This window comes from Schistocerca gregaria, chromosome 9 (genome assembly GCF_023897955.1).
Source record: "Schistocerca gregaria isolate iqSchGreg1 chromosome 9, iqSchGreg1.2, whole genome shotgun sequence".
NCBI classification, from domain to species: Eukaryota; Metazoa; Arthropoda; class Insecta; order Orthoptera; family Acrididae; genus Schistocerca; species Schistocerca gregaria.
The window spans coordinates 248837001-248857341 of NC_064928.1; the positions used below are offsets into that span (position 1 = coordinate 248837001).

Genomic DNA, 20341 nt, shown 5'->3' on the forward strand with positions numbered 1-20341 from the left:
GTGTAGTGGAAACGTGAAGGGACACGTACACCACAAAAGCGTACAGTCTGTTGACTGACAGACAGTTGAAGAGGGTCGTAATGTGTAATACAGGGTGCGTTCCGAAAGTAATGCAATTATTTTTTTAAAAGTAATTTATTGAACAGATTTGCACAAACACTTAAAATTCTTCAAAGTACTGTCCTTGGGCCCCTACACATTTTTTCCAGTGACTCTGCCATGACCGGTACGCGCCCTGGAAGGCGTCTTCTGGGACCTCTCGCAAGGTCTTCGTCACGGCGGATTGGATCTCGTCTATGGACGAAAAACGGGTTCCTTTCAGGGCTGTCTTAATCCTAGGAAACAAAAAGAAGTCAGCTGGGGCGAGGTCAGGACTATAGGGGGGGGGGGGGGTGGGGCAGCGTTGGCACCTGGTGTTTGGCCAGGAACTCGCGGACTCGTAGCGCGTTGTGGCAAGGCGCGTTGTCGTGATGGAGTTGCCAGGTAGCGGAGATGTCCTTTCTCGTCATGACGACCCTTTTGCAGAGTCTTTCCAGCACATCCACGTAGTAGGCAACGTTAACTGTCTGTCCTTGAGGAACAAACTCCTTATGGACCACTCCTTTGCTGTCGAAAAAGACAATGAGCATTGTTTTCACTTTTGATTTGCTCATTCTTGCCTTTTTGGGCTTAAAGGCCTTTAACCACCTCGAAACTTGTGAGTAGGACAGAGCAGAGTCCCCGTAAGCCTCACGAATCATTTTGTTAGTCTCCTCAAAAGATTTGTTCAGTTTAGCACAAAACTTAATCGCGTAACGTTGCTCGATCCCATTTTTTCCGTGTCACGGTCGGCGCGCAGAGGTTTACAATAACAGACGTCCTGCCGCTTCCACAGCTCGGAGAGCACTGAAACCGGTTTCGCGGCAAAGCTTAGCGTCCCCCCCACCTACTCCATGTGGCCCGCTCCCACTCCGACTACTAGGAGCGGCGCGGGAAATTCAATTGCATTACTTTCGGAACGTACCCTGTAGGCAGACATCTATCCAGACCGTCACACAGGAATTCCAAACTGCATCACTATCCGCTGCAAGTACTATGACAGATAGGTGGGAGGTGAGAAAACTTGGATTTCATGGCCGAGCGGCTGTTCATAAGCCACACATCAAGCCAGTAAATGCCAAACGACTCCTCGCTTGGTCTAAGGAGCGTAAACATTGGACGGTTGAACAGTGGAAAAACGTTGTGTGGAGTGACGAATCACGGTACACAACGTGGCGTTCCGATGGCAGGTGGTGGGTATGGTGAATGACCAGTGAACGTCATCTGCCAGCGTGTGTAGCGCCAACAGTAAAATTCGGAGGCGCTAGTGTTATGGTGTGGTCGTGTTTTTCACGGAGGGGGCTTACGCCCCTTGTTCGTTTTGCGTGCCACTATCACAGCACAAGCCTACAGTGATGTTTTAAGCACCTTGTTGCTTCCCACTGTTGAAAAGCATTTCGGGGATGGCGATTGCATCTTTCAACCAGATGGAGCACCTGTTCATAATGCACGGCCTGTGGCGGAGCTGTTACACAACAATAACATCCCTGTAATGGACTGGCCTGCTCAGAGTCCTGACCTCAATCCTATAAAACACTTTTGGGATGTTTTGGAACGCCGACTTCGTCCCTGGCCTCACCGACGAACGTCGATACCTCTTCCCACTGCAGCACTCCGTGAACAATGGGCTGCCATTCCCCAAGAAACCTTCCAGCACCTACCTGAACGTATGCCTGCGTGAGTGGAAGCTGTCATTAAGGCTAAGGGTGGGCCAACACCATAGTGAATTCCAGCATTATCAATGGAGGGCGCCAGGAACTTGTAAGTCATTTCCAGCCAGGTATCCGGACACTTTTGATCATATAGTGTAAGAGGTCAAATTAGAGAATGTCGGACGTGTTACCAATGGCCGCAGAGGAGAGACAATTACATACGAAATACCCACTGCCACATATACACAGTAAAGTTACATAGAGTGTACACATTGGCACTAGATATAGGTGCAGGTGTAAGATTAGATGTACATTTCTAATCCTCTTATAACTAATTGACCCTTCTGCAGATATCAGGACAGTGCTTTCGACAATGCATCCAAAAAGACTTCAGCAGCGTTCCTCTCTTGGTACCTGACTATAATCTCGAGTTGTATGGCCCAAGGAGACACTGTTGCAGTCCTTGCCAATTTGGAACTACTGTTAACGAGCAGAAATCAGTACAACCGACAAAGCAGGGTGCATTGGCGGTCCAACTTTATATGCAGATCAAGCTCAGTGCACAGTAAGATGTGTGACACCTGAGTACCATTGGGACCCGCCTAGTGTGGTGTTTGCTTTGAAGACTAAATCTGATAAGGTGTGAGGATGACAGCGAATGCCCAACAATACCAGGGTAAATAAGTCGTCAGAAATGGAAGGTGCGGTTTCCTCCACTTACGAAATGTGTGGCTGGAAGAAAACGTCTGATAAACTGAGATGAAGTAAGAGGTTCAAACCAGCACTAACAGTTTCTGTCATTGGTGGAATGAAGGAAAAATGCTATAGGAGAGGACCCCGGCTAGACCTGGTGCTACACAAGGTACAGAACTGATGGCCGAGTCACTGCACAGTAGCTTTACTGCAGCTGACAGCACTCTACCTGTAATTTCAAGCAGATGTGTCGCAGAAATTACGAGAATCTTGCTGTCTTTCATAGTTTCCGTTACTGTTTTCGGAGCTTAAGGAAAATTGGTACCAAAGCTGGTCTGTGGTGTATCTGATTGTGTGGCCGTTGTAACTACTGTTTGGTTAGGTACGATTTTATCTTTGTGTTGCTGATTACAAAAACTGTTGAGCGCCATGGTTGGAGGTCATGTTAATTTAAGTTAAAAATATAGCAAAAATATGGCAAAAATGTAGCTAATGATTACTCATTATAAGGAAATTAAATCTGCTGTTTAGCGAGAGGGGTCATTATCTTTCTGTTACTCTATTCCTCTTTAAGTAAAATGCTGATCCCCATAGCGACTGAACGTCATGTTTCTACAGGGTAAACATTTCTAAAACTGATCTGTAAGGTGGACCGTTGCACCAACACTGTTTTTGGTGGTTAGTTTCTGCGTCTCTTTTTAAGCTATCTCTTTATCACTGTTGACATAGAATGTCAAATTTCTATTGCAGAAAGGGAAAAACACAAACTGATCCCCAAGAAAGCTCTTACAGTGTCACTGTATTCCCTGTTTACTTGGAAAGGACTTGTCCTTTCTGTTTCCATATTTCTTATAAATTAAACTTTTGACCGCCATGGCAGCAAAAAGTTTTACACCACCCCTGTTCCCGGGACACCCGAAGACAGACGTTGACTGTGGATATTATATCACAGACACAATCCCTTTGACTGTTTAGAGATGTCGCTAAACCCGCCCAAAAATGTAAACATCCACGCATAGGAAGAACCTATTAGACGGAGGGTGTTCGACAGCCGATCAGTTCCAGTCATTCCACCAGGAAGGAAGTACACGGCTTGTGTTGTCTGTGGTTCAACCGTGCGTAGACGGGCAAGACTGCGGTTCGATCGCGTCCGCATTGTTACCTCGTGCTAGGAAGGGCTCTCAACAAGGGAAGTGTCCAGGTGTCTCGGAGTGACTGTAGTTCAGACATGGAGGAGATACAGAGAGACAGTAACTGTCGATGACATCCCTCGCTCAGGCCGCCCACGGGCTACTACTGCAGTGGATGTCAGCTACCTACGGATTATGGCTCGGAGGAACCTTGACAGCAACGCCACCAAGTTGAATAATGCTTGTCGTGCAGCCACAGGACGTCGTGTTACAACTCAAACGCCATCCTCCGACCGATAGTGCAACCCTGTCGGCTGCATATTGGCGAGGCATTCGTCTTCATGGATGACAATTTGCGCTCACATCGTGCACATCTTGTGAATGACATCCTTGAGGATAACGACACCGCTTGACTAGAGTTTCCAGCATATTCCCCAGACAGGAACCATATCTAACACGCCTGGGATGGATTGAAAAGGGATGTTTATGGACGACGTGACGCACTAACCACCCTGAGGAATCTACGCCGAATCGCCGTCGAGGAGTGGGACAATCTGAACCAACAGGGCCTTGATGAACTTGTGGATAGTATGCTACGAGGAATGCAGGGATGCATCAATGGAAGAGGATGTGCTACTGGGTATTAGAGGTACCGGTGTTTACAGCAGTCTGGACCACCACGTCTGAAGGTCTCCCTGTATGGTTGTACAACATGCAATGTGTGAATTTCATAAGCAATAAAAATGGCGGAAATGATGTTTATGTTGATCTCTATTCCAATTTTTTGTACAGCTTCCTTAACTCTCGGAACCGAGGTAATGCCAAACATTTTGGTGTGGGTGTATGTAAAGAAAAATGGTGTGAAAACTGATCCCTGTAGTAGCTCATATTAAGTCCACAGTGTTTGCTGTTCCGATGGGCAGGGATTTCCCTCTCTATGACACTTCTTCATGATGTTTTCAGTATACCTCCATCATGGTAGCAGGTCATTTTACTGCAATATACAAAACAATAGTCCCATAACAGATCCCTGCAGTAGCTTATTGCACCGAAACTGCACTTCCTGTTTAGCTGAACATGGCTATCGGTTGTTTCTTACTGAGCGAGCTGCGGTGTGCAGGTGGAAGGCGGTGTGCTACCACTACGTGCGCCGCAAGCGGCAGGTGACGCGCTACCGGCACGGCGACGCCTTCACGTCGACGCAGGTCTACTACGAGCGCGTCAACTCGCACGCGGCTGGCGCCTGCTTCTCCTACAGCTACTGTGGCGTCCGCGACATCTCGCGGGAGCTCAAGCTGGACGCCGACTGCCCGCTCACCAAGATACGCTTCAGCAAGGGTGCGTACCGCCACTGCGCGATCTCTGCCTACCGCTTCAGCACTGGCCGCTTCGGAGGGGTCAGCCTCCATCCGGGGCTCCACGTTTTCCTGTCCCGCACTTATCTTTCCACCTCTGCACGACTACTACAGTCGACCTCCTCTTAGCATAGTCTACTCCCCGCTTGGCCCTACTATTTTTTCCTCTCTACCGCTTCTTCCAGAGCCAGGGTAACAATTTCTGGATGGTATAGCACGTGTCTGACTAACCGGCTCCTTTACCTTATAAGGCTCTTCCTTACACTTAGATCCTCACCTAATCTTTTTACTATTTCATTTCATACTTTATCTGCCTACCAGTAAATTCTAGGATACAAAAAGTAGGGTAAAACTGAACAATTCAGTAAAGCTGAAAGCAGCGATTTCTTTAAGAGGTGGTGATGTAGAAAAGGAAATTTATAAACAAAATAATGTAAGTACAGAATACAAGGATGTATCTTCTAGTAAATCGAATCAATGACATTTTGTGGAATATATTTAGTGGAAACTAAGATAGTACTTACAATCAAATGAACACCCTTAGCTGCTTACAGGCGTTGACATACGTCAACGGGGACAAATGAAAATGAGTGCGCCGACCGGGACTCAAACCTGGGAGCTCCTGCTGACATGGCAGACGCTCTATCCATATGAGCCACCGAGGACACAGAGGATAGCGCGACTGCAGCGATTTGTCTCTGGCACGCTTCCCGCCATATTCTCAACGTATTGTCCCGCAGTACATTCTTAGTGCCCCTTCCATTATACTCATTACTCGCGGCGCGTTGCCGATTCCCGTAAGAGTTCGGGTACTGTTTGTGCATTCGCACAGAAGAAGAAGATTGTCAAGTGGCCAGTGAGCCTTCATTATAACTTTGTGAAAAACAACAGAAGAAGTGAAATATTTGAAAATACGCAGATTAAGTCGAATGGATTTTGAAGTTTCTTTGGAACAACTGCCATAGCTTTAAAGCACAAAACATGGAAAGAAACACTAGTCAAATTTTATAAAATAGTCGCATTTCCAACCCTATTCTATGAACGTAATTCGTTGGTAGAGAACAAAAGACAAGAAAAACAAATACAAGGAACAGAAGCGAGATTTCTTAGAGCTGTGAGGGGATGTAAATGAATAGATAAAATGCGAAATGAAGATAATCGAACGCAATTGAAAGTCTGGAGTGTGAAAGAAAAATTGGATGAAAACAAAAAAGAAATGGGACGAATGCTTGGAAAAAAGCATCGAGAGAAACTGTCACGTCAGGTAAGGAACTTTAAACCAAAGAGGAAACGGAATCGTTGGAGACTGAGAAAAAGATGGGAACTATGAGACACGACAACTGGCCTAATTAAGAAATTGCAGAGAAAGGAGATGCGGCCACTACATGGACAGCATTCTTTCTTGGTATTACATTTCAAATGCCTTCACTTCCTTCTTCCCTGGATTTTTCCATGTTCCGCTTCTCACTTCCATGCAGTAATCTTCTTCAGGTGACGGAATTATTTGACATCGTCCATTTTTCTGTCATGACACCTTGTTACATACGTTTTTCTTTTATTTATCTTTCAGCCGTAATCTGTCCTAACAACGCTGTCTGTCGCTTTCAAGACGTTGCACAAGTCTACTTTATCTCTGGCATCAAAGACTACGTCATCCAAAAACTTTAACATTGGTATCTATGTCCTTCCAGTACAATTTAATGTCACGAGGCTGCAACTCGTAGCCTCGTTGAGAAATTAAAACTGAGCACGGTAACAGATTTTGGCCACTCTTCCTGTTTTTCCTGTACGGTTCTGTGTGTGACCGGAGCCATCTCTGCTCGAGTAGTGACTTGTCTGCCATTAAATGTGGTCTCCAACAGAAGGCGAAATTTCGCAATTGCTCCTCGCATCGACGGAATTATATACTAGGAGTTCCATTGAATGTTATTCTGAACTCTAAGAAAAAAAAAAAAATAGGAAAAGGAGGCGCATAACGGCGGAATTATCCGACCGGGACGAAAATCGGCAGGTGTTATGTACGTATACAAATAAATGATTAGAATTTCAGAAGATTTGGATGATTTGTTCGAGAGAAACATCTTCATCAAATAGAGCAAGTCAGTAGCGAAACTGTTCACCCCTAGCTCTTATGCAAGCAGTTGTTCGGCTTGGCACTGATCGGCACCGACTCCTACGAGTTTAAAAACTTCAGCTGGCCACCTAACTCCCCAGACACGAACATTATTGTTGCTCGGTGTGCCAAATTATGTCTGACTGGCGCGTTAGATCGTCAATATTTCTGTGTTGGTTGGAGGGCCCAGCCCATAAAGCTGCAAATGTTCTCAATTGGGAGAGATCCAGTGACCGTGTTGACTGAAGTAGGGTTCGGTAAGCACGAAGACAGCCATTATCTTGCCGAAGTGTAAACTGAGGATGGCAACAGAATGGAGCGTAGAATATCGTCGACGTACCACTGTGCTGTAAGGGCACCAGGGATGACGACCAAAGCAGTCCTGCTGCGAAATGAAACGACACTGCACGGCAGAACATCGCTGCTGGTTGTCACGCTGTATGCTGGGCGACAGTCGAGTTTATCCCATTGGGGTCGAGTGTTTCTCCAGGCACGTCTTAGGCCTGTAAGCTCATTGGCTGGAGCAGTGCCCTGATGGCGAGCGAGACATATCTGGGGACACCCCGGACAGTGGTGGGATACCACTGTGACAGTCGCCCACCATACGGCCCAACAACCAGGATTGATGGTCAGGGGCCCATTTCATTTCATAGCAAGATCCGTTTGGTTGTCATCCACGGCACCTTTCCACCACCGCTCTGGTACGTGGACTGTATTGTGCGCCCTGTTTTGTTGTCCTTTACGGCAAACCATCCTGCCCGTATATTTTAGCAAGATAATATCGACCCGCACACGGCATGAGTTTGTTTTGCTTTGGAGAGCAATGTAGCCAGACCTCTTCCCATTTGAGAATGTTTGGAGCCAACGCATTATTGAGTTGCTCAATTTGTGAAAGAAACATTTTTTCTCGAGTAAATCATCCAATTTTTATGAAATTGTGATCACTTGTTTGCACCCACTTTTGAACCAGGTAGAACTGAGAGATGGCATTCTTCCAAAATCAAGTAACGGAGTGTAAAGGCAGACAGTTGACAAATTAGCAGATGTTTACTTCAGTGCCACCGTCCACTCTGACGTGTAACATCAGAGAGAGCTGTCGGTGTCAGTATGTTACTAGGACGACTGCTGCGAGAGGATCGGCAGTAGGCTGCTGAGTGTACGTGTGCCTCATGCCGCTGTGCAGGCTTCGCGTTCGCCAACGTGGAGGCGGCGGCGGAGTTCGAGGAGCAGCGGGCGCGCTTCTTCGGCGAGTACGAGCGCGTCGACGACTACCTGGAGATGCGCGAGGGGCTGGACGTGGCGCACTTCCGCGACGAGCAGCTGACGGTGGCACCCGGCGTCGGCGCGCCGCTCTACAGCCCCACCGTCTTCTGGGTGTGCTCGCTGCTGCTGCTGTCCTGGCCGCTGCGCCTGCTGCTGCAGTGCCGCACCGCCTACCTCCACTACCAGGTAGGCTAGGCCCAGCCAGTGGTGAGTGTGCTGTCTGCTGCAGTGCCACACCTCCTACTGCCACTGCTAGGTAGCGTGGATCGAGCCAGCAGTATGCTGTCTGCTGCACTACTACACTGTAGAATGCTGCCTGCTGCAGTGCTGCAATGCCTACCCCACTACCAGGTAGGCTAGGCCCAGCCAGTGGTGAGTGTGCTGTCTGCTGCAGTGCCACACCTCCTACTGCCACTGCTAGGTAGCGTGGATCGAGCCAGCAGTATGCTGTCTGCTGCACTACTACACTGTAGAATGCTGCCTGCTGCAGTGCTGCAATGCCTACCCCACTACCAGGTAGGCTAGGCCCAGCCAGTAGTGAGTGTGCTGTCTGCTGCAGTGCCACACCTCTTGCTGCCACTGCTAGGTAGCGTGGATCGAGCCAGCAGTATGCTGTCTGCTGCACTACTACACTGTAGAATGCTGCCTGCTGCAGTGCTGCAATGCCTACCTCCACTACCAGGTAGGCTAGGCCCAGCCAGTGGTGAGTGTGCTGTCTGCTGCAGTGCCACACCTCCTACTGCCACTGCTAGGTAGCGTGGATCGAGCCAGCAGTATGCTGTCTGCTGCACTACTACACTGTAGAATGCTGCCTGCTGCAGTGCTGCAATGCCTACCCCACTACCAGGTAGGCTAGGCCCAGCCAGTAGTGAGTGTGCTGTCTGCTGCAGTGCCACACCTCCTACTTCCACTGCTAGGTAGCGTGGATCGAGCCAGCAGTATGCTGTCTGCTGCACTACCAGACAAGCCATCCTGGGCTTGCATTGCTGCAAGATAATGGCTGCTGACACACGGGCGAGACTTACTGCTGCTCAAACTGTATCTTGGCCAGCGAAGTTGCCGAATCTATCCACCTTTGTAGCACTATGGGTAAGGCCATGCAACCGGCACGTTATTGCATCATCTAAAGCGGTAATTCGACAGAATTTGGCACGATGTCCCTAACGATGAAATCCAACAAGTTTATGAATGCCACGTCCTACAAGTGCTTCCGTAAGTGGCAGAGAGGGAAAATCGCATTACTGGCTTGATGAATTCGTGACGCTGTTTCTCTCGAAAAATCATTTAGTTTTTTCTGAAATTTCAATCATTTCTTTTTCTGCGCATGTGCATGACAACTACCGATTTCCGTCCAATTCTGATCATTCCTTCCCAGTGCTTTGTCTCTCTTTTTTCCCTTTTTTCTTAGAGAGTATATCTGGAAAGCTAACAATCTATATCTACGAATCCATAACAGTCAAAATCGCTGACGAACTGCGTTGCAAATGTGACCCAAGTCGTCATAAAAGCGTAGGCGAGGCTGACGATCAATTCTGAAACGATATTCATTATCCTTTTCAATAAAACAACAACAAATCAGGAAACCGACTTTAGACCTTTACTGTACCCCTTAACATTGTACTGTGCCTTTTTAACTAAGAAATTGGCACCCAGAGGATGAGTGCAAGGGCATTTCATGCCAGCTCTGAAAGCCACAATTTTGAAACAAGAACATAATATCAAAATCTGCTTTGAAAGCAATGGCATTGTTTAATGTAATTGAAATCCATATTTTAAAAAATGGTTTTCACAAAATGGCGGCACCCTGAAATAAGTAAATTTTTTCGACAAAAAATTAGAATGTGCACCGAAAATCTAAAGTAAAACATATATCGAAAAGCCCTATGTACTTCAGTAGAAAAACGCCGACTCACACGTCACATAGAGGTTCAAATGGTTCAAATGGCTCTGAGCACTATGGGACTTAACATCTGAGGTCATCAGTCCCCTAGAACTTAGAACTACTTAAGCCTAACTAACCTAAGGACATCACACACATCCATGCCCGAGGCAGGATTCGAACCTGCGACCGTAGCGAGCGCTCGGTTCCAGACCGTAGCGAGCGCTCGGTTCCAGACTGTAGCGCCTAGAACCGCTCGGCCACTTCGGCCTGCTCACATAGAGGTATATTGCAATTGCACGTATATACACTATGTCATCAAAAGTATCCGGACACTCTTAGAAACATACGTTCTTCATAATAGGTGCGTTGTGCTGCCACCTACTGCCAGGTACTCCATATCAGCGACCTCAGTAGTCATTACACACCGTGAGAGAGCAGAATGGGGCGCTCCGCAGAACTCACGGGCTTCGAACGTGGTCAGCTGATTGGGTGTCATTTATGTCACACGTCTGTACGTGAAGTTTCCACACTCCTAAACATCCCTAGGTCTACTACTTCCGATGTGATAATGGAGTGGAAAACCGAAGGGACACGTACAGCACATTAGCGTACAGGCCGACCTCTTGTGTTGACTGACAGAGACTGCCGACAGTTGAAGACGGTCGTAATATGTAATAGGCAGACATCTACGCAGACCATCAGACATGAATTCCAAACTGCATCAGAATCCACTGCAAGTACAATGACAGCTGGGCGGGAGGTGATAAAACTTGGATTTCATGGTCGAGCGACTGCTCATAAGCCACACATCACGGCCGTAAATGCCTAACGACGTCTCGCTTGGTGTAAGGAGCGTAAACGTTGAGCGATTGAACAGTGGAAAGTACGTTGTGTGGAGTGACGAATTACGGTACATAATGTGGCGATCCAATGGCAGGGTGTGGCTATGGCGAATTACCAGTGAAAGTGATCTGCTAGTGTGTGTAGTGCCATCAGTAAATTCGTAAATTCGGAGGCGCTCCTGTTATCGTGTGGTCATGTTTTTCATGGGAGGGGGGGGGGGGGGGGGGGGGGGGGCTTGCATCCCTCGTCGTTCGCTTTGCGTGGGACTATCACAGCACAAGCCTACACTGATGTTTTAAGCATCTTGTTGCTTCCCACTGTTGAACAGCAATTCGGGGATGGAGATTGCATCTTTCAACCAGATGGAGCACCTGTTCATAATGCACGGCCTGTGGCGGAGCTGTTACACAACAATAACATGCCTGTAATGGACTGGCCTGCACAGAGTCCTGACCTGAATCCTGTAGAACACCTTTGGGATATTTTGGAACGCCGACTTCGTGCCAGGCCTCACCCACCGATATCTATACCTGTTCTCAGTTCAGCACTCCGAGAAGAATGGGCTGTCATTCCCCAAGAAACCTTCCAGCATCTGACTGAACGTATGCCTGCGAGAGTGGAAGCTGTCATCGAGGCTAAGGGTGGACCAACACCATATTGAATTCCAGCAGTACCCATGGAGGGTGCCACCAACTTGTAAATCATTCTCAGCCATTTCCAGCCAGGTGTCCGGATGCTTTGAGTAGCAGTTCTCGCAACTTCAGAAATCCTTTTTTTTTTTTTTAAAAAAAAAAGAAGTGTTTAAAGTTTCAAGCGGTATTTTTTTAAATTTGAGACTGAAGAAACCTTTGATCGGTTTAAGGCTGAGACTGCAGAAACCTTTGATCGGCATTGTCAGCACTGAACAGTTGGCTTTTCTTTCGCCGATGTCGAAACACAGTCACTCTGACGAAATTATATCGACCGACAGGCTTCCGCTTGCCAAACGATGCGTTTTTTGCACTTAACACACCTTTTCTATTCGTATAAATACATTTATCTGTCATTTTCAAGCACTCACGTTTTACTTCGTGTAGAAAATAAGCGAGATGACGAGTTAAGCAGATACGAGATAAGCACGTGTTTTCAAACTGGTTACCATAAAGGGATGATGTTAAAATAGTTGAGAATAGCATTTTAGTTGATACGGATGCCCTGGGTGATACTATCGGAAGCTAACAGGACGCGTATTCTGTCGGGAACTACTGAAGTATTACATCAGTTGCAGTAGAGCTCTCGGATGCCCCTGACCCATATGCAACAAAGCGCGGATTTAACATCGTACCATGCCGGCACTCAGCTACTGTACAATCGAGGAAGAATGTCCTGCCTTCGGGCTGGGAAGCTCTGGAAGGTCCTCAGGGACGGTGGTCGGTCGCGAGCCGGAAGCGTGGCAGGTGGGCCGAGAGGATGGTGTGGTCGCGTCCCAGCTTGAACAATGTCAGTGCTTGATTAGAAAACGTGATGGCTGCATCTTGCAGCAGTTTAAGCGCTTACGAAGCCGACGTCTGCAGTAAGTTATGGTCGTACTGTGTCTCACCTGAGAAGCTACTCCAAAGCCTCTTGGTACTGTTGATCTCTGTTGGCACAGTCTGTCTCCTGCGAAATGCCGAGAACTACTTGTGGTTCGTGGGTAAGGTGCTGAATTTAAGAGCGGTCTGTCCTTTTCGATGTGTCCGTGGTGTGTTAAAACGTCCACTACGGGGATCGTTGCAAGGCGCCAGAGTAATGGAGTGGTGTTACAACGATAGTTTTTGTAGCAGTCTGGCGCTACTGCTGTCATTAGAGCTGCTTGCATATTGTTTGCTAAACTGATGAAATGTTGTTGTTTCCAGTGTCTATCATACACCTGCACTGTCTGTGCCAGTGAACTCCATGTAATGTTGCTTATGTAAAAGGAGAACACGCCACATACACGTTCTACGTTACTGAACTGTTGGACAGGATATTGGCAGAGCTTGAACCGTGCTGCAACAGAAAAGAGGCATCTTTCTGTATTCATTATAGATTTCTGAATTTCTGTAAAGGCTGTTATCCTGCGGGGTTCTAACCTGGGTGGAAAGACTAGTGGGTTCTGTGATTAGTTTCAGCCAACTGCAGGTGGTGGCTCACGTCGGTACCAATGACGTGTGTCACTTTGGATCAGAAGAGATTCTCTCTGGATTCGAGCGCCTAACAGAAGTGGTAAAGGCTGCCAGTCTTGCTTGCGAGATGAAAGCAGAGCTGACCATTTGCAGCGTAGTCGACAGGACCGATTGCGGACCTCTGGTACAGAGCAGAGTGGAGGGTCTGAATCAGAGGCTGGGACGGTTCTGTGACCGTGTAGGCTGCAGATTCCTCGACTTGCGCCGAAGGGTGGTTGGGTTTCTGGTTCCGCTGAATAGATCAGGTGTCCACTATACGCAGGAGGCGCCTACACGGGTAGCAGGGACTGTGTGGCGTGGACTGGGCCGTTTTTTAGGTTAGAGGGTCTCGGGGAAACACAAGAAGGGCTTCAGTCACAAATGGTATAACAGTTGTAAATTGTCGTAGCTAAGATGGGAAAGTAACAGAGCTCCAACAGCTAATGGAAAGCACACTGATGCTCAAATCGTTATAGCCACTGAAAGATGGCTAAACCCGGATATAATCTCAGCTGAATTTTTTGCGAAGAACCTAACAGTGTTCCGAGATGATAGGCTAAACACCGTTGGCGGCGGCGTGTTTATTACTCTCAGAAGTAGTATGTCTTGTCGCGAAATTGAAGTAGTTACTTCCTGTGAGTTAGTATGGGCTGAGGTCATTGTTGGCAGCCAGTATAAAATAATAATTGAATCCTTTTACAGACCTCCACCTTAAGATGATACAGTTGCTGAAAGTTTCAAAGAAAACATGAGTTTGATTTCAAACACGTACCCGACGCATACGATAATAGTTGGTAGTGGCTTTAATTTACCCTTGATTTATTGGTGAAAATAGATGTTTAATACCGGAGGTACGCATAAAATTTCATCCGAAATTGTGCTAAACGCATTCTCTGAAAATTATTTCGAGCAGTTGGTTCATGAGCCCAAGCGAATAGTATGCGGTTATGAAAACACACGTGACCTCTTAGCAACAAATAATCCTGAGTTATTGACGAGCATCAAAACCGATGCAGGGATTAGTGAACACAGGGCTGTCGTAGCAAGACTGAATATCGTAATCCCCAAATTCTCGAAAAATAAACGAAAAATGTACGTATTAAAAAAAAAAACAGATAAAAATTCACTTGACGCCGTCCTGAGAGAATCTCCACTCATTCCAAATTAATAATATAAGTGTAGACCAGATGTGGCTTAGTTTCAAAGAAATAGTATCGGCAGCAATTGGGAGATTTATACCAAATAAATTAACAAACGACGGAGCTGATCCTCCTTGGTACACAAAACTGGTTAGAACACTGTTGCAGAAACAACGAAACAAACATGCAAAATTTAAACAGACGCAAAATCACCAAGATTGGCGATCTTTTACAGAAGCTCGAAATTTAGCGCGGACTTCAATGCGATATGCCTACAATAGTTTCCACAACGAAACTTTCTCTCGAAACCTGGCAGAAAATCCAAAGCGATTCTGGTCGTACGTGTAATACGTTAGCTGCAAGAAACAATCAATGCATTCTCTGCGCAATAGCAATGGAGATACCATCGAAGACAGTGCTGCCAAAGCAAAATTACTAAACACAGCCTTCCGAAATGTCTTCACAAAAGAAGACGAAGTAAATATTCCAGAATTCGAATCGAGAACAGCTGCCAACATGAGTAACCTAAAAGAAAATATCCTCGGAGTAGTGAAGCAACTTAAATTACTTAATAAAAGCAATTCTTCTGGTCCAGACCGTATACCAATTAGGTTCCTTTCGGAGTATGCTGATGCATTAGCTACATGCTTAACAATCATATACAACCATCCGCTCGACGAAAGAACCGTACCCAAAGACTGGAAGGTTGCACAGGTCACACTAATATTAAAGAAAGGTAGTAGGAGTAATCCACTAATTAACGTCGATATGCAGCAGGATTTTGGAACATATATTGTGTTCGAACATTATGAACTACCTCGAAGAGAACGGCCTATTGACACGCAGTCAACATGGGTTTAGTTACTGTGAAACACGACTACCTCTTTATTCACATGGCTTTTGAGACTGTGCCACAGAAGCGGCTCGTATTGAAATTGCGTGCTTATGGAATATCGTCACAGTTATGTGACTGGATGTGTGACTTCCGGTCAGAGAGGTCACAGTTGTTAATAATTGACGGCAAGTCTTCCAGTAAAACAGAAGTGATTTCTGGCATTCCCCAAGGTAGTGTTATAGGCCCTTTCTGTTTCTTATCTAAATGAACGATTTGGGAGGCAATCAGAGCAGCCGTCTTCGGTTATTTGCAGATGCCGCTGTCGTTTATCGACTAATAAAGTCATCAGAAGTTCAAAACAAATTGCGGAACGAGGTGAGGTCATTCACATGAGTGCTAAAAGAAATAAACTTTGATTACACTGTAAATCAGTCGAATCTAATAGCCGAAAATTCAACTAAATACCTAGGTATTACAATTACGAACAAATTAAATTGGAAGGAACACGTAGAAAATGTTGTGCGGAAGGCTAACCAAAGGCTGCATTTTATTGGCAGGACACTTAGAAAATGTCACAGACCTACTAAGGAGAGTGCCTATACTACGCTTCGCTCTGAGCACTATGCGACTTAACTTCTGGGGTCATCAGAACTAATTAAAGCTAACTAACCTAAGGACATCACACACATCCCTGCCCGAGGCAGGATTCGAACCTGCGACCGTAGCGGTCGCTCGGCTCCAGACTGTAGCGCCTAGAACCGCACGGCCACTCCGACCGGAACACTACGCTTGTCCGTCCTCTTTTAGAATACTGTTGCGCGGTGTGGGATACTTACCAGATAGGACTGACTGAGCACATCGAAAAAGCTCAAAGAAAGGCAGCACTTTTTGTATTATTACGAAATATGAGAGAGAGTGTCACTGAAATGATACAGGATTTGAGTTGGACATCATTTAAAGCAAGGCGTTTTTCCCCGCGAAGGCATCTTCTCACGAAATTCCAATCACCAACTTTGTTTTCCGAATGCGAAAATATTATGTTGACACCGACTTACATAGGGAGGAACGATCACCAAGATAAAATAAGGGTAATCAGAGCTCGTACGGAAAGATATAGGTGTCCATTCTTCCCGCGCGCTACACGAGATTGGAATAACAGAGAACTGTGAAGCAGCAGTAGAGGCCCGACAACGACGTGGCGTGCTGTGAGTGACGTCATCAGCCTCATGCTGAGGCAGCAGCGGCCACTCTTCCTGCAGAGCTGTTCGCAAGTAGTGGGGAGTGGTTGGTGGCTGCTGACGTCATGCAACCCGTTATCCCTTGCAGCTCTGTGGGATTTAAACCGGCAGAGCGAGGAGGCCATGTCACGCGTGCAGTATCCTCCATTTCCAACAAACATCAACCACTCATGCTCTGTGAAGTCTAGCATTATCGTCCATCTGTACGAAGTCTGGGTGCAATACACTTCGCAAAAATCGTACATTAGGTTCCACGACATCGTCACGGTACCGGACAGCCGTTGAACCTTTCCGATTCACCCGTACAATTTCATGAAGAGGTCTTGTGAACATAATCGCTGCTCACACCATTAGGGATCTTCCTCGATATCTGTCTCTTTACACAGTGTTTGGGTTCCGAAATCGTGTTCCACGTTCCCTCCAGATGCGAATCGGTCGAGATTCACTTTCCAGACCAAATCGTTTCTCATCTGTGGAAATAACATTGGCCCACATTTCGGCCACTGAGGTGGCATTGGCTCCGCTCTAGACGTCCGCTTCAGTGAAGACGCGCCAGAGGTAGACATACAGCAGGTCTCCTACAGTAAAAGCCACGCTGCCGAAACATTTTGCCTCGCTATATCACGTCCAGTGGATATTGCGTGGTGAGATGCCAGTAGCCGTGCAGTACTAAGGCGGTACCGTCGTGCCCTTACAGCCGGATAACGGTCCTCTCTTTCTGTTGTCACACTTGGTCAGCCCTGCCCTGGTCTTTGGGATACAGTTTCTGTCTCTATAAACTGTCGCCACATCCGAGAAACTACAGAACGATTCAGTTTAAGCCATCGGGCCACATCAGTTTGTAACTGTGCTGCTTCCGTTCTTTCTACGCCCCTCACTGCAGAGAGTCTGGTACGCGCATAGTCTGTGACATATTGCGCAGTCTGGGACTGTGTACACAGCGAATGTGGATGTGAGACAACCGGACAAATACTATCCCGTTTGGTGGGTGCCCTGACGTCATCTCCGGCGTGGTTGTCCGTTGACCGGAATGCCAACTTTCGTCTAAAACACTATCGTACAGACATCTGTTTGAGAGTTTATAAGATTATATCGGTAAGATTAAGGAAAGGAAAACCTACGTTTCTAGCATTTGTAGACTTAGAGAAAGCTTTTGACAATGTTGACTGGAATACTCTCTTTCAAATTCTGAAGGTGGCAGGGGTAAAATACAGGGAGCGAAAGGCTATTTACAAATTTTACAGAAAGCAGATGGGAGTTATAAGAATCGAGGGACGTGAAAGGGAAGCAGTGGTTGGGAAGAGAGTGAGACAGGTTTGTAGCCCATCCCCGATGTTATTCAATCGGTATATTGAGCAAGCAGTAAAGGAAACAAAAGAAAAATTCGGAGTGGGTACTAAAATTCATCGAGAAGAAGTAAAAACTTTGAGGTTCGCCGATGACATTGTAATTCTGTCAGAGACTGCAAAGGACTTGGAAGAGCAGTTGAACGGAATGGGCAGTGTCTTGAAAGGAAGATATAAGATGAACATCAACAAAAGCAAAAAGAGGATAATGGAACGTAGTCGAATTAAATCGGGTGATGCTGCGGGAATTACATTAGTCAATGAGACGCTTAAAGTAGTAAACGAGTTTTGCTATTTGGGGAGCAAAATAACTGATGATGGTCCAAGTATAGAGGATATAAAATGCAGACTGGCAATGGCAACGAAAGCGTTTCTGAAGAATAGAAGTTTGTTAACATCGAGTATGGATTTAAGTGTCAGGAAGTCGTTTCTGAAAGTATTTGTATGGAGTGTAGCCATGTATGGAAGTGAAACGTGGACGATAAATAGTTTGGACAAGAAGAGAATAGAAGCTTTCGAAATGTGGTGCTACAGAAGAACGCTGAAGATTAGATAGGTAGATCACATAACTAATGAGGAGGTATTGAATAGAATTGGGGAGAAGAGGAGTTTGTGGCACTACGTGACTATAAGAAGGGATCTGAGGCATCAGGGATCACCAATTTAGAATTGGAGGGCAGCGTGGAGGGTAAAAATCGTAGAGGGAGACCAAGACATGAATACAGTAAGCAGATTCAGAAGGTACTGGGAGATGAAGAAGCTTGCACAGGATAGAGTAGCATGGAGAGCTGCATCAAACCAGTCTCATGACTGAAGACCACAACAGCAACATCGGTGCTTAGACACAAGACGGGGAAATAGTGGTTTGTTCCTTTAATTCTGGACTCCAGTGTATTTTGGACCCCAACTCCCTGCTCCCATGACAACATATTTTAACATTTATGACACACATAAAATGAATTAAAATTAGACTCCATAATGAACATTTTGAGCCGATAAAAACTTTCCTCAGTGCAAGTGCAGCAGTGCGAGGTGAGTGTACTCGCGGAGACGCAGCTTGGTGGGCGTGGCCGTGCCGCTGTGGTAGCCGCACGGATCCTCCCGGCAAGTGTCTGCGTCGTCCCCTCCCCTCCCTCCCTCCAGCCTGCAGCCGGCCAGCCAGGCTCCCAAAGCACTCGCGCCACTGCCGGCTCTGCAAACACGGGCTCCATTTTCACTGTGTGGCAGCCGTGGCCGGCAATCGTGTGTGTGTGTGTGTGTGTGTGTGTGTGTGTGTGTGTGTTTGGCACTGAATGTCGGCCTGGCCGGCGACATCTCCGGGCTGTTGACAGGAAAGGCGGAGCCACACGTGTTTGCGCGCCTCGTCGTCTCTATATCTCTCGCTCACCGACATCCCTCCACGGTACTAAATCACCTCCCGCTACGTTCTCTCACACACGCGGCTTGGGCCAGACGCAAAGCTTACCTAATGTAACCTTTTTCTCATTGAATTTCCTGATGCTGAGAAATTAGAAGCAGCGATCTCGTTTACTTGGTAAAAACTTACTGAAGCCAAGATCGCACATGGCCATGCGCACATGATGCTTCTTGATTTCAAACGTTTTATTTATGACAAACCTTCACATTATGTGCTATATGTTATCTACATGACGGGGTGAGATCGAACACAAAACGAACCCAATTTATAACATAAAATTTTGAAGACCTGAATATGATATCAAAGTCCGTCAAACTGATTATTTATAAATAAAGAAATATTTATGCGATCTTGGCTTTAGAAAGTTTTTACCAAGTAACCTTTTCTTTTTCTAAATGGAGCAATGGTAATTTTTGCCCCCATAATACCAGACCCAATGAGACAAATTCAGTGATTCAAATCAATTGTAGATCTAACGAAAAATCACGAAAACACTTTGCCGTCCGGGGTGGCCGAGCGGTTCTACGCGCTACAGTTTGGAATCGCGCAACCGCTACGGTCGCAAGTTCGAATCCTGCCTTGAGCATGGATGTGTGTGATGTCCTTGGGTTATTAGGTTTAAATAAGTCTAAGTTCTAAAGGACTGATGACCTCAGAAGTTAAATCCAATTGTGCTCAGAACCAGGAAAACACTTTGAACGTGGGCACACTTTTTGGCTCTGAATGGGCCCCCGTCCGGAACTTAATAACACTCTCCATTGTAACTTTCACCGCCAGACTAACACCCACTGAAATGCTAGAGGTTAAAGTTTACAAAATGTTTAAACATTATTCGTAACAAAGAAAATGTGACACTGCGGGAGAGTCATTCAGCCGGCATTAAGCCAAGATAACAATTTTTTTTACCACCTACAATGAGCGACAAGTGAGAAAATGTAAAAACATATCCATCACTTTGAAAGATGAGCCCCGGTAGAAGGTTGCAAGAGATTAACAATACTCGTGGGTTGTGAAGTTAGAAATGTACAACGTCAGGTACGTCTCGCATAATGATTCTGTCTCTCTCTGCCTAGTCTGCCCCTCTCTCTCTCTCTCTCTCTCATCTCTCATCTCTCTCTCTCTCTCATCTCTCTCTCTCTCTCTCTCTCTCTCTCTCGTCTGTCTATCTCTATCTCTCTCCCTCTCTTATCCGTCT

The 20341-nt window shown here is 46.4% G+C and overlaps 1 protein-coding gene across 2 annotated transcripts in view; it reads left to right on the forward strand.

Annotated features, from left to right (window-relative positions):
- The window catches only part of LOC126292225 (transmembrane protein 151B-like), a 770743-nt gene that overhangs the window by 544566 nt on the left and 205836 nt on the right, over window positions 1–20341 (forward strand). For both annotated transcript variants that reach the window (XM_049986097.1, XM_049986098.1), the window contains exons 5-6: window positions 4674–4891; window positions 8205–8470. In XM_049986097.1, coding sequence (XP_049842054.1) covers window positions 4674–4891; window positions 8205–8470 — 484 coding nt within the window. The remainder of the gene's footprint in view (window positions 1–4673; window positions 4892–8204; window positions 8471–20341) is intronic.